The 21,380-nt window shown below is 41.8% G+C and overlaps 1 protein-coding gene across 10 annotated transcripts in view; it reads right to left on the bottom strand.

The window, feature by feature from the left end:
- Positions 1-757: 757 nt before the first annotated feature.
- Positions 758-21,380, bottom strand: part of FGGY (FGGY carbohydrate kinase domain containing) — a 422,773-nt gene continuing 402,150 nt past the window's right edge. For 8 of the 10 annotated variants that reach the window (XM_082612667.1, XM_082612663.1, XM_082612670.1 and 5 more), the window contains 2 exons: positions 6,078-6,139; positions 1,030-1,273 (listed from right to left, as the gene is read on the bottom strand). In XM_082612667.1, coding sequence (XP_082468793.1) covers positions 6,093-6,139 — 47 coding nt within the window. In that variant the 3' untranslated portion in view covers positions 1,030-1,273; positions 6,078-6,092. Of the gene's footprint in view, positions 1,000-1,029; positions 1,274-6,077; positions 6,140-19,405; positions 19,445-21,380 lie in introns of those variants that run through there. The other 2 variants (XR_014293288.1, XM_082612669.1) reach the window with 2 other exon arrangements.

Here is a 21,380-nt window from a genome sequence, read left to right as displayed (position 1 = left end):
TCTAAAAAAAAAAAAAAAAAAATGGTTCTGAAGAACCTAGGGGCAGGACAGGAATAAAGACGCAGATGTAGGGAATGGACTTGAGGACACGGGGAGGGGGAAGGGTAAGCTGGGACGAAGTGAGAGAGTGGCATGGACATATATACACTACCAAATGTAAAATAGATAGCTAGTGGGAAGCAACCACATGGCACAGGGAGATCAGCTCGGTGCTTTGTGACCACCTAGAGGGGTAGGATAGGGAGGGTGGGAGGGAGACACAAGAGGAGATATGGGGATATATGTATATGTATAGCAGATTCACTTTGTTATACAGCAGAAACTAACACACCATTGTACAGCAATTATACCCCAATAAAGATGTTAAAAAAGAAAAAAATTTCCTCCTGGATCCATTGATGATCCCTGCCTGCACCTATCTGAAAATGATGTTTGCAAGATGACTATTCTGCAGTTAAATGCAGTATCTGAGTCTAAACTGGATCCTACTCAGGAGAGAAAAATGCCATAAAAGACATTATTGAATTATTGACAAAACTGGAATATGAATAGATTAAATAAAAGTGCTATATAAATATTAAGTCTACTGAAATTTACTCTCAAGTGATTCATAAAAATTTGTGTGTATATATGTATTCATATGTATACAAATATACATATATACACACACACACATATAGAGAGAACATATAAATGAGAAAGCAGATGGGATAACTATTCAAAGGTAAAAGTTAGGTACATGGGTGTTCCCTGTATTATTCCTATTCTTGCAGTTTTTCTGTAAGTTTGAAATTATTTCCAAATAAAAAGTTAATAAGTTTTTAGCCACCTATAGAATAAACATTAGATGTCCTACCTGAAGTAAGTCTTTAGTGGCTGACATTGAATCAATTACCAAGGACAGTTTCTCCTGGATTGAATAATCCCCAAGTTCTAGTCCCATAGGAGATCCTATGACTCTTGGTGAAGTTTCTATCTCCATGATGGTGCCTGTGGAAACTACCAAGTAAATAAAGGTGGTATTGTGAAATGGAAGACTCTAGTTCTGGTTGCACACGTCTCAGTTTTCTTTATTAAAAAGAAAATACAGAAATTATGAAATGATACCTAAGGGTCTTAAATATAAGGTGAAATGACAGAGGCCCCTGATGCAATGACATGAAACCTGGCATCCGCCCGTGCAAGCTCAGTTCAGTCCCCTTTCATGATGGATGCATACTCCTTCTGGTGTTCAACCAGCTTTAGGAATACTTGATATTTCTTGTCATAATATCTGCAGGAGAAAAATAAATATGTTGGATGATCTCAAGCAAGACTGTTATGCTGCTTCCCCTGACATTTAGAAGAACAGAAATGTTATGTGTTACAGTTTTGCAGACACTTCCCATTTTTTGGATGCTGACAGCATCCTGAGCCACATGTTTCACACTCACTATCTTTAACCTCCATGGGTGAACCTACATCTCCATTTTAGAGGTAAAGGTTTTAGAGGTGAGATTTGCTCAAAGAGGCAAATCTAAACTTGTATTGCTAAAACTCGGCAGAGCTGGAATTCAAGCTCAGGGCTATCTGACTTCAAAGCCTCCACTATAACACAGTGGAAGTGCCAGGCTTGACACAGGGCCTTTCACATTCCCAGCTTCAATAAGTATTTCATATATGATTACCTGACCACCCCCCCACCAGTTTAGTGACTGGTTTAATGTCACAGCCTGACCAGGGACGAAACTGAACATTTTAATCACCCTTTGCACGTTCCACACTTTCATTTCTTTTGCAGACTCCTTTATCTGGGAGTAAAACCCCATGAGAACGTGACTCCTTTCCTGGAGCTGTGCCCTGCCTTCCGGGCATCCCACAGAGGACCCTTTTCTCCTGTACTATCCAGCTGAGTCTTCAGATAAGACCTGTTAGAACTGGTGTTGGCCGTGAGTTAGAAGGCAGAGCAGCTGAAGCTACCTTGGCATCACAATCTTGAAAAGAACAATAGTAGCTAAGACAAATTATACTTGCAGATGGCAGCTTGGCCCTTATTCCTCTTGGCTGGGAGGAGCTGACGTGAGGTAAGGGGTTGATGAACCCTGTCTAGCATGTCTTGGGAGGTTCTGGGGTGCTCTGAAAAGAAGTCCTCATGAAGGAGCATTGGTGCAAGCTTGGGAATTGGGGGAGAGAGAGTGTGGAGTAACCCTGAATGCACACAGGGACTTCTACCTGTAACATGCAGAGCTAAACAGATTAATAGGAACACCACTGCCCAGCATTTCTACCTTAAGAATTCTGGTAACTTAAGAGCCGTGATGGGGTCAAACACAGGGTTAAGAGGTGGACTCTGAGGCCTGGGTTTGAATCTCAGCTAGGCCCCATTACTAGCTGTGTGACCATGGATATTTTACTTAATCTCTTTGTTCCTAAATGTCCCTATTTGTAAATGGGAAAAATTACAAGACCTACCTCAATAGAGGTAATGTAAACTGTTATGTGAACTAAATGAGGTAGTATTTGAGAAGCACTTAGAACAGTGCCTGACTCATAGCAAGTGATATCAATGCTAGTTATGGTTACTACTTAAAAAATTAACATTCCAGTATTACCATCAATCTCACTATATGTAGATTATACTAAAACCCACTCTATGAGCCTCCAAATTTATTAATCATAGAATGATTTTGCGGACAGCAATTTTCTTCTTCAAATGCTACTCTCTGACAATCTAACGTCAAGCAATTTTTTCACTGTATGAGATGGATTTTCTGACTTTGGGAAACTTCTAGAAGGAAGCTTGGGTCAGTACTCTTTCTCATACACTTGAAGATTTCTAATTTTAATACTGACAGTTTTGCAGCAACTTTGTTCATTGGGCTTATTCTTTGTACAGTGGGAAAAGCATCGTCTTTCCAGGCAGAGAAGCCTAGGTGATTTGGGGCAACTTCTTTAAGTGGTCTGAGCCTCAGTTTCCCTGCTGTAAGAGGGATGATAACAGTACCTACGTCACAGAGTGACTGAATTTTAAACATGAATATGAAATATTATGCGGGCTGTCAAGTGCTTACACAATGTGAGTTAATGTTGTTCTTACATCCTTCTATTATCCTGAAATGTCAAAAGATGGAGAGACTATATTTTTCCCTTTTTATACATGGGAAGCTGAGGTCCAATGTGCTTCTTTCCCTGTGCTTTTTATTTTCCAATTTTTTAAATTGTGGTAAAATATACATAACATGAAATTTACCATTTTAGCCATTTTTAAGTGTACAGTTCAGTAACATTAAGTACATTCATATTATTGTGCAGCTGTCACCACCATCCACCCATAGAACTCTTTTCGTCTTGCAAAACTAAAATCCACCCATTAAATAATAACTCTCCATTCTCCCCTTCTCCCTAGTCCCTGGCAATCAACATTCTATTTTCTGTCTCCATGAATTTGATTATGCCAGGTACCTCATATAAGTGGAATCATATAATATTTGTCATTTTGTGACTGGCTCTTTTCACTAACATAATATCCTCAAGGTTCATCCGTGTTGCAGCATATTTCAGAATTCCCTTCCCTTTTAAGGTTGAATAATATTCTATTGTATGCATATACCACTTTTTCTTTATCCATTCATCTGTCAATGGACACTTGGGTTGCTTCCATGTTTTAGCTACTGTGAATAATGCTGCTATGAACGTGGGTGCATAAATATCTCTTTGAGACCATGATTTCAGTTCTTCTGGGCACATACTCAGAAGTGGAATTTCTGGGTTATATGGTAATTCTGTCTTACACTTTTGAGGTACCACCATATTATTTTCCACAGTGGCTGCACCATTTTACATCCCACCAACAGTGTGCAAGGGATCCAATTTTTCCACATCCTTGTCAACACTTGTTATTTTCTGGTTTTTTTGACAGTAGCCATACTAATGGGTATAAATTGGTATCACATTGTAGTCTTGATTTGTAATGCCCTAATGATTAGTGGTGTTGAGCATCTTTTCATGTGCTTATTGACCATATATCATTTTTGGAGAAATGTCTATTCAAGTCCTTTGCCCATTTTTGATTTAGGTCGTTGGCTTTTTGGTTATTGAGTTTTAGGAGTTCTCTGTATATGGGTATTAATCCTTTATCAGATATATGATATATAAATGTTTCCTTCCATTCTTAGGTCTGTGTGGCACAGACCTAAGTAAGTGTTCTATACAGACAAGAACGTGATTTGACTCAAGATGTTGAGCGTAGCTCAGAAGGAAACTGGCTCTTTCCACTTGCAAATCTTCAGGCCGCCTGCAGATGGTGCTAGAGCATCGTGTGCGCCTCTCTCACAGCGGCTGACAGCAAGCCGCCAAGGATTCTTTTCAAAAGAACACGTGGAATCTACTCAAAGAACTTAAAAACAGACTTCCCTCAAGAGTCTTCAGAGGGTCAGTGAAGAGATGGAGAAGAATAATCTGCTTCTAATTTCAACAAAAGAGGGATGCTGCTGCTAGCCCAGGGCTCCCACTGCCATGGGGAACTCAGTTCTCTCCATGTTCCTGCATTGAGCTCCCCCATGTAAGGGCCTGCTCCACTCACCCCGGTATTTAGAGAGGGGTTTATATTCAGAGGATTAACAGCCCAACTCCATTTGGAGACTTTCTTTAAGAAAATAAAAAGATACTGGATGGCTTTTTCCATGGACATTTCCACTCTGTTACATGTCAATTATGCTTTGGTGAGATAAGCACCTTTGCCTGTCCATTATATAAGGTAGAATTTGCTTTTACATCTTAACCTCAAATACTTTTCTAAAGTGATAAAAGCCACTTGTGCAATTGTTCCTTCATCTCTAAACTCACTACCAGTGACTCAATATATGTCATTTTCCTCTCTCAGCTGGATTGTTGAAAAACTTTTCATCTGGTCTCTTCTACCCTTAGGCCCTCTAACGCATCCTCTAAGAGGATTTTTCTAATATCTGCATCTGACCAGGTCCCACCACTGCTTAAAGTTCAGTATCTCCATTTCACCAGTAGGGTGAAGTCTGAGGTCCTTAGCACGGTCTCAAAACTCATTATGAGAGGACCCCCTCTGTTTCCCCCAACACCCAATTTCACTCCCTGCCATCTCCCATCTCATACTTTGCATTTCAGAATTATGAGTTGTTGATAGTTTCCTGAATACACGATGCTGTTGCCATCTTTATAACTTTGCCTGTGTTATTCCTCTACTGACAAAGTGCTTTTCAGTTTTGGCCTGACAACTTCTTTTAAGCATTTAAAGTCAGCTAGACTTAACGTCCTCTCAAAAGCTTTGCCTCACTCCTACAGGGTCAAATTCTTTTCTGTTTTGGGTTACTTTGTCACCTGGTAATGCTTCTATTATATAACATATCCCTTTGGCTTGAAATGATCTACTGCATAAATAAGATTGTCTTATTCCATTCTAAATCCTGCCTAGATGCCAAAGAGCATAATGCCTTGAAGACAGCAGGCACTCAATAAATTAGTGTTTGTGAATTGGGGTTAAAACATTAATCAAAGTTATGCTGACGTACTGTATAGTATAGGGAACTATACTCAATATTTTATAATAACCTATAAAGGAAGAGAATCTGAAGAAGAATACCTCTCCCTCTCTCTCTCCCTCTCTCTCTCTCTCTAATATATATATATAAAATCACTGTGCTGTATACCTGAAACTAACAGGATATTGTAAATTAACTATACTTCAATTTAAAATAAAAGTCATGTTGTAGCCCTCAAAGTCACATGATGCAAAGGGTGGAGGAACAGACAGATGCTACCATGTGGAAGACATAAGAGATCCCCATTTTAGAACAGAGGAGACCAGATTTACTGCTAATGTGACCTAGGGAAAAAACACATTGGTTTGAGAGCTCAAAAGTTTGGATTTGACCTCCAGGTCTGGCCCTACCTAGCTCCGTGATCTTGGGGAATTGAAAGTGACTTTACCTCTCTGAGACTTAGTTTTATCAACTATTAAATGAAAGGCCTGGCTTGCTGACCCCTGTGGTTAATTCCGGCTCTAACGTCGCATGTGTCTGTTGCCCTTGTTCCTCAGCACCGTGCACAGAAAACATATAACTTACCTTTTATCCTCACGTCTAGGAAACACAACTTTCCCAACTTTGCTCATTCTTGTCATCGCGTCCTGTCAAATGGAAAACAGAACACTCAGAACTAAGTTGGAAAGTTAACACCAATGCGAGGCTTGTCACAGGCAAGAACATTCTTTTTTTATTTTAGTAAATTTATTTATTTATTTTTGACTGCATTGGGTCTTCGTTGCTGAGCGTGGGCTTTCTCTAGTTGTGGCGAGCCGGGGGCTACTCTTCCTTGTGATGCGCGGGCTTCTCACTGCGGTGGCTTCCTTTTGTTGTGGAGCATGGGCTCTAGGTGCATGGACTTCACTAGTTGTGGCATGCCGACTCAGTAGTTGTGGTTCCCGGGCTCTAGAGCGCAGACTCAGTAGTTGTGGCACACGGGCTTAGTTGCTCTGCGGCATGTGGGATCTTCCCGGACTAGGGCTTGAACCCGTGTCCCCTATGTTGGCAGGTGGATTCTTAACCACTGAGCCACCAGGTAAGTCCCAGCAAGAACATTCTAATTAGAATTTACTTCCCTTAAGAGATTCAGTGAGTCCATTTTTTTTTTCAACTTACTTTCTCTGGTGATAAGATTAAAATCCAGTGAACATTAAAGACTACATCTATGACCACACAGCCTGGGCTTAATAAACTGTTGCTTATTGAGACCTCCAGGGCATAAACAACCTGGAAGGCAAAGCACTTTTATTATGGCTTGCAGGGTGTGGTGGGAAGGAATTATTTCCCCTTTGCATTACCTGGACACAAGGGCTTGAGAAGGCAACATAATCAGCCACTGAGCACGTTGTCTGCTTAACTCACAATAGCAGTAACTGAACAGAAGCCACTTTGCACCTGTACTTTAAGATAGAATATTTAAGACCTCTTCATTTCACTTTTAGTTCTTTTTCCAGTAGTCTCTTCAACTGTGCATATATAGATGTGAGACCTCTGGGCTGAGTGTAATGGACTTGACCTCAGGACTTTCTTGTCTTTACAATGCGGTTAGCGGGCAGTCAGCAAGTTGCAGTGTCTTGGTGGACACGGTCAGAGTGAACAGCAGCAAGATCAACCATAGACTGTGTTGGCTCCATTATATGAATGGAAAGGTCAAGTTTCCTTGGGCAGTCTCCCAATGCTATTAAATTTATGCAAAAGTTAGGGGGAATGGAGTAAACCCAAACTTTGGATTCCAAAGACTTACCTGGGGAGATTGCAAGCAACAGCATGACAAAGCTCCTCAGAATAGGTCCTGTCTTAGGAACAGCTACTGAACTCTTATTGTAAAGGATGTAGTCATTCTGAGGTCACATATGTACAACTTCTTACTCTCTCTATATATTAATTACTCAATATGTACAGACACTGTGCTAGGGATACAGATTTGCATAAGATACACTCTTTGCCCTGGAGAAACTCACACATGAGCAGAGGAGGAAAGAAATGTAAAAAGCTGACTACCACACAGTATGTGAAAGGCCCTGGGTACCTTCAAAACGTATCCAAGTGTTTCCTTGCCCATCCTTACCACCTTACTTATGATTTATTTATTTATACACACACACACACACACACACACATATATATTTAATTATATAATTATATAAATAATATATTTATTATTTATCACTAGTTCCTTTTTGACAATCCGTGTACTTATTGGTTTATGTGTTCCTTCTCTCCCTCTCCATTCCCTGTTCTAACCAGAATGTAAGCTACACAGTCTGGGAGCTTTGTCTGTTTGCTGCTTAATCTCTACCTAGAATATTCATAAAATGTATTGAGCCCCTTCTATGTGCCAAGCACAGCATCCAATATATATGGAATACAGAGATGAAGCATGAGTGGGTCCTTTCATCAAAGAGCTCACCGCAGAATGGAAAAGACATTTACTGTGATCAAAATAGAGTGTGACAAATACTATGTTAGAAGCAGATAAACTTCTTTTCAATAGTTCTTCAAGGATTAAGAAACTTAATACTTTTTCATCTGCTAATCGCTTACACATATTTCCAACCTGGCAAGGATGTCCTACCGACGCTTCCCCAAGGATGCCATGGACATTCTGAACTAGTTATCCGGTTTCCTAGCCCCCAGTGGATTTAAAAGTGCTGTTTGGGAGATCAGAGATGCTGAGAGTAGCAAGCACACTGACAGCAGAAAGAAACGGTAGCCTTATTAAGGAGGAGATTTGAAAAATTATGAAAAATTATTGAAAAGGGAATCAAGGTGAAAGGATAAGAACCAACGAAGGTCAGACTGGGGCCATTCTGCAAAACAGCAAAAACATCTTAGTGTGGTCACTGCCGTTCCACTTAACAAGAATATTTTAAGAGCTCTGCTCACCCCAACCTATGTCATAACATTTTCCTTCATAAATTAAGTTCTGATTCCCTTAAAGTAAGCCCCATGTCTTGCTGAGATGGTCTCAGCCATCCCCATCGCCAACTTTGCCACTGGTTCTCTTGTTTGGGGATTGCTTCTTCCTTCATAGCGGTACTCTGCTCTGCCTATTTTAGGGAGGACCCCGCCTCTTCCTGCCTCCTCTGAAGCTTGAAACTTCCCTAGGGCATACTCCTCGGGTTGTGCTTAGGCTTCAGACTGGAGCCGACATTCCAGGACTGGCTTCATGGGTGGGATCCAGGAAACTTGTATTAGAGAAGGAGCTCCATAAATGTCACTTTCCTTCCCACTGTAACAGATGTGTGGACACAGGGCAGAGAGCAGGGAATTCTTCTTCCCTTCATTCACGTTACCTTTGCTTATTTTTAAAATAAATTATTGAGAAATAACCGGGATAGAAATTTCAAAGGTTTAAAAAGAGGTTATTTTGTTTCTCAAAAAAGTACAGAGTTAAATGTTAAACTTAGCTCAGGTGTTGATGCCACAGAAGGTTTTTCCTGACTCATCCCCACTGCCTGCCTCCCACCTAGAATGAGTTACTTGCTCCCCCAGCAACTTGTGCTTCCATCTATCACAGCATTTATGATACGGCACCACAATTCTTTGTTAGCACATCAGCTGCCCCAACTAGACTCCTGCTTCTTAAGGCCCTAACTGTTATAATTGTTTCTACTGCTAAGCTCAGCATCTGGTGTATCATATGCGCTCAGCGAATTGTCTACGGGATAAATGAACTTAAGGACCGTACACGTGAAAGAATGCTAAAATGGAAGTTTTGTCTGAGATCTAAAGTTGACAGATATGAGATACCAAAGTGAGCTAGAAACAGACCACCCTGAAGAATTTGAAAAAAAGGGTAGTTGAGGACCCATAAATCAACTCAAACCTTTCATCCATGTGCAAGGTCAGGAAAAGATGGATTTTTTAGGAGACAGCTGTGTGTTGACTGAGCATCAGGCCTTCTAGGGGAGAGGTGAAAGTATGGCTTCACTGACGCCACAGGGATCTGGACGTGTATCCCTGAGGGTGTGAGACATGGTGGGTTGAGTGTGGCTCCTGTCTGGAGAAGAAGTGCTGGCTGGCAGCTTCAGTGTAGTAGTGAAGGAGTGTTGCCCTGGGATCAGCCAGCACTGCCAGAACGTGTCAGACTCCAAAAGGCATGACTGTTTCCCATGAACCTAAGGTGGCCACAGGTGAGAGGGCTTCTGGGGTTGCCTCAGATCCTGTCCAGTATGGCCACCTAATGAGGCAGAGGGAGCCTGCATAAAGAAGCTTGAGGCAAACTACTGGATTTTTTTTTAAATATAAATTTATTTATTTATTTTTGGCTGCACTGGGTCTTCGCTGCTGCTCGCGGGCTTTCTCTAGTTGCGGCGAGCGGGGGCCAATCTTTGTTGCGGTGCGCAGGCTTCTCATCGTGATGGCTTCTCTTGTTGCGGAGCACAGGCTCTAGGCACACGGGCTTCAGTAGTTGTGGCACGTGGGCTCAGTAGTTGTGGCTCGTGGGCTCTAGAGCGCAGGCTCAGTAGTTGTGGCACGCGGGCTTAGCTGCTCCACGGCAGGTGGGATCTTCCTGGACCAGGGCTCAAACCCGTGTCCTCTGCATTGGCAGGTGGATTCTTAACCACTGCGCCACCAAGGAAGTCCCCTACTGGATTTTTTAGGAATTAAAAGAGCAAGCAATCTACTAGAATAGAGAAGGACAAGGACAGGATACAGTGAGAGGTTTCCAGAAGTGGAAAGTCTCCAAAAAAAAATCTACAATGGAGCCTAGTTGTAAACACCTAATAAACTTAGCATGAAGTCCATTTATGACAATGCTGATCAAGATAAGAACTTTCCTACACCCCTGAGCTCTCTTCCCTTATACCTTCCAACCACCTTGGAAGAACAAGAAAAAAGCTAATATATACTGGAGAGAAAGTGAATGAGGAAAAAAGAAGAATCTGATCACAGCCAACTCCTCACATTTGCAAGTCCCAGCTGGAGGAGTGAGGAGTTGTCTTACTTTTGGATAAAAAATGAAGTGGTGGGGCTTCCCTGGCGGCGCAGTGATTGAGAGTCTGCCTGCCGATGCAGGGGACACAGGTTCGTGCCCCAGTCCGGGAAGATCCCACATGCCGCGGAGCGGCTGGGCCTGTGAGCCATGGCCTCTGGGCCTGCGCGTCCCGAGCCTGTGCTCCACAACGGGAGAAGCCACAACAGTGAGAGGCCCGCGTACCGCAAAAAAAAAAAAAAAAAGAAGTGGTGATTATTGTATATTCCTTGGTATTCTAATGTTTGAAGTTCGGTTATGTCTCATGACTTAAAGGGACTCTAAAACTTGTATTATCTAAGTGACTTTCTACTTATCTAAGAAAGTAATGGAACTAACAGAATTTTTAATCAGGGCAGAGAGAAACTAGCTCTACTGCACAGTGGGGGTAAAGGGACAGTGAGAGTAAAAAAATACAGTTGTTTTTCAATTCTATCTCAGAAACTGTGTTACACATCCATAATAAACAATGGAATAATATATATTAAAATATTAACAGGTTCAAGAGCATGGGTGATAGCCTTTTCTATTGTTAACTTGTTTTTTCTGTCTTCTAAACTTTATATAGTGGCATACAGGGATTTGATCATTTGAAGGAAAATAGAACTGTACTGCACTCTAAAAAAAAAGTTATGGGCTTCCCTGGTGGCGCAGTGGTTAAGAATCCGCCTGCCAATGCAAGGGACACGAGTTCAAGCCCTGGTCCTGGAAGATCCCACGTGCCACGGAGCAACTAAGCCCATGCGCCACAACTACTGAGCCTGTGCTCTAGAACCCACGAGCCACAACTACTGAAGCCCGCGCACCTAGAGCCCGTGCTCCGCAACAAGTGAAGCCACCACAATGAGAAGCCCGCGCACTGCAACAAAGAGCAGCCCCTGCTTGCCGCAACTAGAGAAAGCCCATGCATAGCAATGAAGCCCTGATGCAGCCCAAAATAAAATAAATAAATTTATATTAAAAAAATTATGCTTCTACAGGCAGTCAAAATGACTTGTGCTCACTCTCCTCTCTCCTGGGACACAGGGCTCACTAAGGGTATTTGACACAATATGGGGAATGCCCAGAGAATCAGTGCTGTCATCAGAAATAGCACTGCTGAGTTTTCCCATTTCTCCAAATAATTAACATAAAACTGAAACCTCATGAACCCACTGGCTGCAGTAAATCTGGAAATTACCATAGCACAACAATATGAATTTATTATGGAAATGCTGACATGTGCTAAATATAGTCACCCCCCACAATATATTTCTGTTCAAAGGGTTTATTTGAAGTTGGCCTCAAAATTCATACTTTTTGTCAGCAGGCAGGAGTCGGACAATCTGGATTTGTAGCACACTACCCTCTTTGGGAGTCTAGACAGCACAACGAAGACAGGGGCTTTTCTCTTTCCTTTTTGCCCACACAATGAAAGCTTTTAAAAACAAAATATTTGGTAAAATCGCCTTTTAATCACTTCTTTTCTTTCTCTCTATAAGGCCGAGCTATAAATAAACCATGAAAAGTTCACATTTGATTGTCACTTCTGAAAGCAAGTGTAAGAGTTTCTGTAGGAAAAAATAGGAGCCCTATACCAAGGCCATGAAAGGCTGCATTCATGGGGTTTGACCCTTTGCTGCTGTGTCAAGGCCGAGATACCAGTCCGCACACGCTGCTCACCACTTCCCTGGGAGCAGCACTGGCAGACACCAGGCCTGTGTGGGCACAGGGAACTCCCAGTTCTCACGTGTTAACGGCCTGGCTTGGGAGCCACCAAAGGGTTTTAGGCTACACTGGGTGAGGTACCCAGGGAAGTCAGGTTCAAGAAAGAAAGGAGCTCTTCACCCGTGGAGAAGATGGGGATTCCACGAGTGGCAGACACAGGAATGTTGCAATTTGGGGAGCAGGTGATCTGATACCTTCTCTCCCACCCAGTGGGAGGGGAACAATGGCCTTAAGACTTTGGGAGGGCTGGCAGGCAGTCTAGACCAAGGCACGAAAGGGCACTCACTGCAAGCTTGGCCATGTCCAGAGTCATGGAGTCTTCTACAGGGAAGAATAACCAGGACCTGGCCTGGTGGGACCTATACTGTGAACTCCCTGAAGGTAGGAACCATGTTACTGAGGGTCTCATGCCTAACACGGTCCTAGCACTTAACAGCTGCTTGGTTAATGTTTGCTGAGCTGCTGAATGGAAAGGGTGATGACTTTCACGACAGAGGCGATGGAAGATCATCTAACGGTGTTTCTAAAATGGCATACATGTGCTCCAAGGAGTGCTGGAGATGATCTGTTAAGATTCCAGAAGAAAATATTGGAAGTGCCATTTATATGACTTTTAGTCTAAAGAAATTAATTCAAGTTTAATATGCAGATTGTCACCAGATCCATCAGTTGGTCCACACATCAGACAGTCATGAGTGAGTAAGATGCGTGAGGTGTCCTAAGGGAAGGGTGAGAGCTCTACAACACCAGGGATGACAGCGTGCCACTCCATTCTATGTCCCCAGCTTCCAGGGCTTTGCTACATATCATCATTTACATGTTCCAGGTTGGTAGGTTTCTAGGTATTATCTAATTTTATTTAAATAAACCCTCACAAAATGGGCAAGCAGCTGAGAAAGATTCAACCAATGGATTAAAGGCAATGGTGATAATTCAGATTCAAGGAAACAAAAAAATGATGATACTTTTACTAACTTGGTGCTAGTTCTTCGTATTATAAGGTAAAAACAATGAAGATCTAGTCAGATAAGACGAGAATTGGGAAAAAAATCAAAATTATCAAGAATACTGTTTGTTGTCCATCATCAGATGAATGGATAAAGAAGATGTTTCATACACACACACACACACACACACACACACATAGACACACACACTGGAATATTACTCAGCCATAAAAAAAGAATGCAATTGTGCCATTTGCAGCAATGTAGATGGACCTAGAGAATATTATGCTTAGTGAAATAAGTCAGATAGAGAAAGACAAATACTCTATGATATCACTTATATGTGGAATCTAAAAAATAATACAAATGAATGTATATGAAAAACAGAGACAGACTCACAGATACAGAGAACAAACTAGTGAGTACAAGTGGGGAGAGGGAAGGGAGGATGGGCAAGATGGGGGTAGGCGATTAAGAGAAATAAACTACCATATATAAAATAGATAAGCAACAAGCATGTATTGTACAGCACAGGGAAGCACAGCTATTATCTTGTAATAACTTTTTTTTTTTTTTTTTTTTTTTTTGCAGTATGCGGGCCTCTCACTGTTGTGGCCTCTCCCGTTGCGGAGCACAGGCTCCGGATGCGCAGGCCCAGCGGCCATGGCTCACGGGCCCAGCCACTCCGCGGCATATGGGATCCTCCCAGACCGGGGCACGAACCCGTATCCCCTGCATCGGCAGGCGGACTCTCAACCACTGCGCCACCAGGGAGGCCCTGTAATAACTTTTAATGGAGTATAATCTGTAAAAATACTGAATCACTATGCTGTACACTTGAAACTAATATAATAAAGCAACTATATGTCAATTAAAAAGAAGAAAAATAAAGAATACTGTTTGAGATATAAATACAGAGACATATTCAAAATCGTTTAGAAATCATCAATAATCATTTAAAAAAATCATTAAAAACTCACCTGGCCATAAACAGTGTAACTTTAGATACTGCATAATGTTAGTATGATGACCTCACTATAAAATAACATTTTATTTCAGCTATATTTCAGCTGTTTTATAGCGTAAATAATCTACAAGCACAGTGGAATATGCATATGTTTTATCGTAAATAAGTTTGCATGTATTTAGCATGTAAGCTCAAAAATTTTTTAACTGATGGAGTACATGATCCAAAAAACAAGGCATCCATTGACCCAGCAACCAACTTCCATGGCCGTTGCTAGGTTACTGGTTTAGCCAACATTTTGCAGGTTCTTACTCTGTGCTGTGCACTGTATGAACTGCTTTATGTACATGACCCTTTAAATTCTCAAAACGACTTCATGACACAGATATCATCATCTATCCCCACTTCCTCAACCAAGAAGTGAACAGAGTATGAGGAATTTGCCCAAGGTCAGAAAGCGAATATGCAGTAAAGCCAGAATTCCGATTCCAGGCCTTTGCTTAACCCTACACTCAGACCCAACACTCCTGTCCTCTCTGCAATGCAAAAAGCCTGATGCTTGCGTTCCCCGGGCTTGTATTCAAATCACACTTCTGCTGCTTATTAGCTGTGCCATCTCCTTGGGTGAGAATGAGTGTGTGTGCGTGTGTGAGACACACCAATACAGTACACTGTACCTTTTTTCAGAGATGCTGACACATAGTTCTGAAATACATCAATATGCCTTCTTGAGGAGCTCTGACTCATTTTACTGGAACAACAAGTTCACATGTTAATGTGTGGGCTGAGGCACATGATCCCTCCGTAGAAAAACAAAGTATAGCAATGTGATTTTCCTCCAACAAGCATTAAGAAATGGCTAGTTGTTCTGCTATTTGTTTTGTTTTGTTCTGTTTTTCTTTTGACACAGTCATCGTTTGACCTGCACCTGGTATTCTGTGTAACCTCCATGATAAAAATGTCAATTGAGAAGCAGGAAGTGGTTAGAGAAAGGAAAGAGTGGGGTGGGTCTTCATCACTAATCATGACATGAAGACTCACACCTCATTTTTAATTTTAAATACATGGTATCAATCTATGTACCTACCTACGCATCCACATCCACACACATATATATATCTTATTTATTAGGGTGTTGATTACATGGGTGTACACATTTATCAGACTTCATCAAACTGTACACTTAAGATCTGTGAATTTCACTTTATGTACACTGTATCTCAATTTAAAAGAATGTAAAAGAAAAAACACTGTGTATGTTATAAGTATGTGTTGGTATATTTATATTTTATTTTCCATTATAGAATGCCTACAAAATGGAAATAAAAATTTTCAAACGACTATTTCTCCAGTATTCACTCTAAAATACACCTTGGATTAGTCTCTTGATCATAAAGGAGGGGTAGGGGCGTGGCGCTCTCCAATTTTGCAGGAAATGGAGATGCTAGTGGAAAGGTGTAAGGTTGTAGAGATAAATAGGCTTGGGATCATACCTGGGCTCTGCTACTTACCAGATGTGTGAACTAAGCTTCAGTGTTCCCATCTATAAAGTGGAAATAATAGTATCTACTCACAGCTTTGTTGAAAATTCAAGTATCCCAATCTCTGACCAACATCATAACTGGCACCCTAACAACAGTGAGGACCAGTCAGAGTGATTTTTCAGAAAGACACTCTGACGATCACGAACTGCCAGAGTTTGAAGTCAGGCTTTACCACTTGCTGCATTATCATGGACAAATGAGTTAACTTCTTTATGCCTGTTTCCTCACCTAAAAATGGGGATAAGAACAGTATGCCTCTAGTAGGACTGTTTTGAGGACCATGTGAGTTATTTCAGGCAAAGCACTTAGAATAGTGCAGCACTTAGTAAATGCTCCATAAACTTTACATATTTATTATACCATTAGCATGCAAGCTCCATGTGGCCAGGGGTTTTTATTTGATTCATTCATTGCACTAAGAACTGTGCCTGGCCAGAAAAGGTGATCTATAAGTATTTGTTGGATGGGACTTCTCTGGTGGCCCAGTGGTTAAGACTTTGCACTCCCGATGCAGGGAGCACAGGTTCGATCCCTGGTTGGGGAACTAAGATCCCACCTGCCACACGGCACAGCCAAACAAACAAAAAAAAATTGTTGCATGGATCATCGAATGAAGTAAATTAGATTTTGTTTCTCTGAACTATTTTTACTCACAATATTTCTGACACCAACTATGTGGGTTCCTCACACCAATCAATTCTCCAACTCTGCAGACACCAAGTGGTGTCCTACAATTCAGTTCAATTCTGACACTAACTACTTGGAGTTAGTGTCACTTGAGGTGAAGGGCTCAGTCCTACAAGACTGCCCCCACTTCAGATGCCACTTCCAAGTCACTGGGCCTCCTGTACTTCTGACTGACCAGCTATAAACTGGGGGTTCCCATGACCTTCCCTTCCACCTCAGGTTTGCTAGAATGGCTCACAGAACTCAGGAAAGTGGTTCACGTGCCATGCCCAGTTTATTATAAAGGATACAACTCTGGAACAGCCAAATGGAAGAGATGCATAGGGCAAGGTATAATGGAGGTGGGCGGAAGGTGGGCAGAGCTTCCATGCTTTCTGGGGCACACCACGTGAAGCTCTCCAAACCTTGTTGTTTAGGGGTTTTCATGGAGGTTTCATGTACATAGGTACAATTAAGTAAATCATTAGCCATTGGTGATTAGCTGAATCTCCAGCCCCCTCCCCTACTTGGAGGTCAGGAAGTGAGGCTCAAAGTTCCAACCCTCTGATCATGCCTTGGTCTTGCTGGTGACCAACCCCTGTGTTGATGGTTATCTAGGGGTCCCCAGTCATCTCATTAGTATACAAAAGACACTCTTCACTCCAGATTCCCAGGGGTTTAGAAGCTGTGTGCCAGGTCAAGGACAGAGGTCAAATATTTACTGTTTGTTATATCATAGCTCTCCTCACTCCTGAAAGCTGCCATGGATGCTTTCTGAAGGAACTTCAAATTTCGTGAGATGGCCTAGAACTGCAAGGTCGACCTTGGGTGGGTGTCTCCAACCTCACCTCAGGTCTGGCTCACTGTGCTGGCTGTGCTGCAGACGCAACGGCTATGCTGCTGTTGACTGAACGTGGCAAGTTTGCCCCTGCTGGGGGCCTTCCTGCCTCTTTCAGGAGTGCGCTTCTGGATCTTAGACTGCCTGGCTTTTTCATATGACTTAGGTCGTCTTCAAACATAATCTCAAAGAGACCGACTTGGGCCACTCTTGGCTGAAACAGTCTACTTCTCCTGAACACCCTCTACCACATGATCCTATTTTCTTGTCTTCATAACCCTTCACAGCACTTAGCATGGCCTGAAATTATAGTAATTTACCTGCATCCTTGGTTACTGTCTACTTCTTCCTTTGGCTCTTACCTCCACTCCTCCCTCATGAACCTAAGCTCTGTGAAATCAGGGTCCTTGGCTTTCTTATTCATTGATGTGTCCGTAGCTTTTAGCAGGACATTAGCTAAAGGTTAGTTGAAAGTGTACACTTATTAAATGTCTATTTTGGTGAGGCACTGTGTATCTATATCTTGCCTCATTTGATGCTAACAAACATTCTGTAACGAAGGTCTTATTATCTAAATTTATAATGAGGAAACAGAGGCTCAGAGAGGTTAAGTGACTTTCCTAAGCTAGTAAATGGCTTAGCTAGGATTTGAAACTTGCTTTAACTCATGAATAAGACCAGGCCTAATCCTTGAGGAGCTTACAGCCAATAGGCAGATCTTCAGCATCAGTTCATGACAATTTATCTTGCTCTGATGACTTTAGGGCCCTGTAAAACCCTGAAAGCTTGCTTTCTCCACCATCAAAGATAAATTCAATTATAGTCATGACATTGTGCTTACAAAGGCAGGAAGATGGATTCAGGGATGTATGGAAAGATTGTTCATATTAATTTTTGAAGCAAACAAAATTACTGCCAGCTGTATGACCTTGAGTAAGACCCTTCCCCTTCCTGGGACTCACTTTCCTTATCAGCAAAATAAAGGGGTTGGATTAGATTATTTCTGAAGTCTTTGCCAGCTCTGCAATCTGTTGGTTCCATGTACATGTCTTTTTTTGATTAACTCTCAGTTGACAAATGAACCAGTTACCCCTAATGGTACATTTTATTAGGGTTTTTTTTTTTTTGTTAAACTAGTTTCACTCTAAGAGGGAATATACCCACCATGTTTCTCCAGCAAGGTACAGCTTCATTTCAAGTCAGTCATGCAAGCATGGCAGAGGGGAGAGGTTCCACAATAGGTAAGGCTACCTACCACTGTGATATTTTGAAGTGTGGTCCTAATACATGGCCTGACTGCTAAGGGGTTGGGTCCTAAAATGAATAGTTGAACGACAATTCATCTTACTTACATGAGTTTGACTTGGCTCTTATGGGGTTTTCTCAAAGCCAAAATATCAAGCTTCTTACTAAAAGCATTAGATTACAGACTTCAAAACTGCAAGCTAGGGGCTTCCCTGGTGGCGCAGTGGTTGAGAGTCCGCCTGCCGATGCATGGGACACGGGTTCGTGCCCCGGTCGGGGAAGATCCCACGTGCCGCGGAGCGGCTGGGCCCGTGAGCCATGGCCGCTGAGCCTGCGTGTCCGGAGCCTGTGCTCCGCAACGGGAGAGGCCGCATCAGTGAGAGGCCCGCGTACCTCAAAAAAAAAAAAAAAAACCCTGCAAGCTATCACCCATCTAATAATCTGTTATTGACTGAAAAAGAAATGGTCCTACTAATATTTCTGGCTGAGAATATAAGGTAATGCAGTGAGCTATAAAAATAGTACTAATAACAATAACACAGCAACAATAATAATAATGGCAGCTAACAGTTATTGAGCACTTACTACGGCCCAGTATTGTACTGAACACTTTACCTAATTCATATCCCCGGTTGAAAGATGCGGAGACACACAGCTTTGGAATTCTATTCTTAGCCATTCACTGTGGGACAAAGGCTTTGGTGCTACAGAGACCATAATTCAAGTCCTAGCTCTGCCACTGAACACTCTTGAGTCTCAGTTTTACAAATGGGAATCTTAGCACCTATTTTATAGGTCTACTGTTATGGAATAAATGGTTGAAACTACAGTTGTCGTTACTACTACTACTACTATTTACCCATCAGCTGAAACAAGGCTTATTTTCCCAGTAACTTCAGTAACAGTAAGAGTTAACATGTATTACTTGGGTATATGTTTCAGGTTGGTGGGGAAGGTGGTGGGTGTCAATATTGTCATGCCTCCTTATTTTATCATTTCCAGATGATTACTCCTCCATCTGCAAGCACAAAAACTCACTCTGAAGTTTATGCCACCTAATGATAGAGATATCATCATACTCAGCTCCCCTGCATCTCAGTGCTGTCATCATCAGCCTCTTGCTGCTGTGAAATGAGGCTAAGGCTTAGATCTGAGTCTCCCTTTCCATCTGGAGGTTTGTCATCATCATGTAAGACTTCAGCATCTGTTTACAAGACCCATCCAATGCTTGAGTCTTATGTTTTCAAAGTGTTTCCAATATTCTAATTGCCACTTTCTGACTTCAGTTGCCATTAATCCAATTCTCTCGCTTGCCCCATCATTCCTATCAAATGTCCCCTCCACCTCATGGTTATTTCTAGAATCTCAATCCCTTCTTTTTCTTTCAATCCATATACCTCTTCTGACTCTGATTTCTTCCATATATAGGGGTGAGTCCCTCATCTATTACATCAAACACATCGATCAACAGGAATCACCACTAATTCTCTTTTAGTTGCCAAATTCAACTGGTGCCTCTAATCCACAAAATTCTTTAGCCAGGATATGCTTCATTTATGACTGCAGGGGAGAAACTTTGTTGAGGATGGAGTGGGCCAACAGGAGACTGCAACTCGAGAAAACACAACATCTTGAAAGCTCTCAGGGTCTGAACACCTTGGAAACTTACATTTCCTGCTTCAACGTTAATTTTGTATTGGGAAGATTCTTTGGCCAACAGATCAGGAACCATAATTGGCAGCAAAGAATAAAAATGTGATGGTATTAACATTTCCTTACGTTCCAAGTGTGATGGGTTTATTTTATTTTACTCTGATGCAAAACCAAAGATTCCACTACTGCACAGAGACCAATATATTACAGGGTAATGAAAATGTGGTGTGGGACATGCAGGACATAATGACTGAGCTTCAAGGGATGTTGGGTAGTCACTAATCAATTTCTCTTTGTTTAGGCTGATAAATAAACAAATTATCTAAGACACAGGGTATCTATCCATCTATCCTGCCCTCCATACTCCTTAAAGCTCCCTGTTTTGGATCTCCAACTCTCCTAGACTAGAGCCACATTAGAAGTAGGGCATGCACACACTGGTCTAGCCTTTGGGGCCAGCCTCAGACTTGTTTATGGTGCAGAAGAGCCTTTGGCTAAGCCAGAATGCATTTCGAACCAACATCAGGAGGAAAAAGGACAAGCAGAGAGGTTGAGTCTGAAACCAGGAGTTGGTGAGGCCAAAGATGGCACCAAAGCACCAAAAGCATGAGAAAGGCTGGCGGGAAACTGGGAAGGAAGGAGGGAGCAGAGGTCAGACAGAGTGAGGGGAAAGCATGGAAGGCAAGTCCAGGATAAATCATCGCAGTGTCCTTTTAAGTTGGTTTATAATCTTTTTTTGTGTTCCCAAAAAGCTCCCTGGTTTCCCTCTATCTTAGCACTTAGCACACAGTAGGATAAATGTCTGTTTACTTATATGCCACTTTCACTAGACGGTGAGAGCTCAGAGGATAGAGGTCATTAATTTTAATCAGTATTCCCAGCAATTGATACAATGTGACTTTTCAATAAATAGTGTTGAGAGAATGAAAGAACGAATGAGTAGATGGATCAATGAATTAATGAATGATTGAATGAATGAATGAATAAATCAGGGGTAGGATATCTGTATAAAGCAACTTTGGGATCTCCCTTAGTTGTACTTTTTAGTATTTCCTAACTGTCAGGTCAACCTGTTTTTTATTGTCAGATGTCACATGGTTAAGATCATGGGCTCTGGACTGCCTAGATCAGCACCTTGGCTCTTCTAACTGAATGGCTTAGGCAATTTAATAACTTCTTTATGCCTCAGTTTACTCATCTGTAAAATAGAAAAACAGAAATAATTACTCATAGAGTTAGAAAGCTAAAAGGCATGCAAACCATCTAATTTAGTGCCTGGCACAAGTAATAGCTTAAAAATT

This window comes from Mesoplodon mirus, assembly GCF_964341445.2.
Source record: "Mesoplodon mirus genome assembly, chromosome: 3".
Taxonomy (NCBI): Eukaryota; Metazoa; Chordata; class Mammalia; order Artiodactyla; family Ziphiidae; genus Mesoplodon; species Mesoplodon mirus.
Note: the sequence above shows the minus strand (reverse complement) of the source record. Positions and strands in the feature narration are given on the sequence as shown.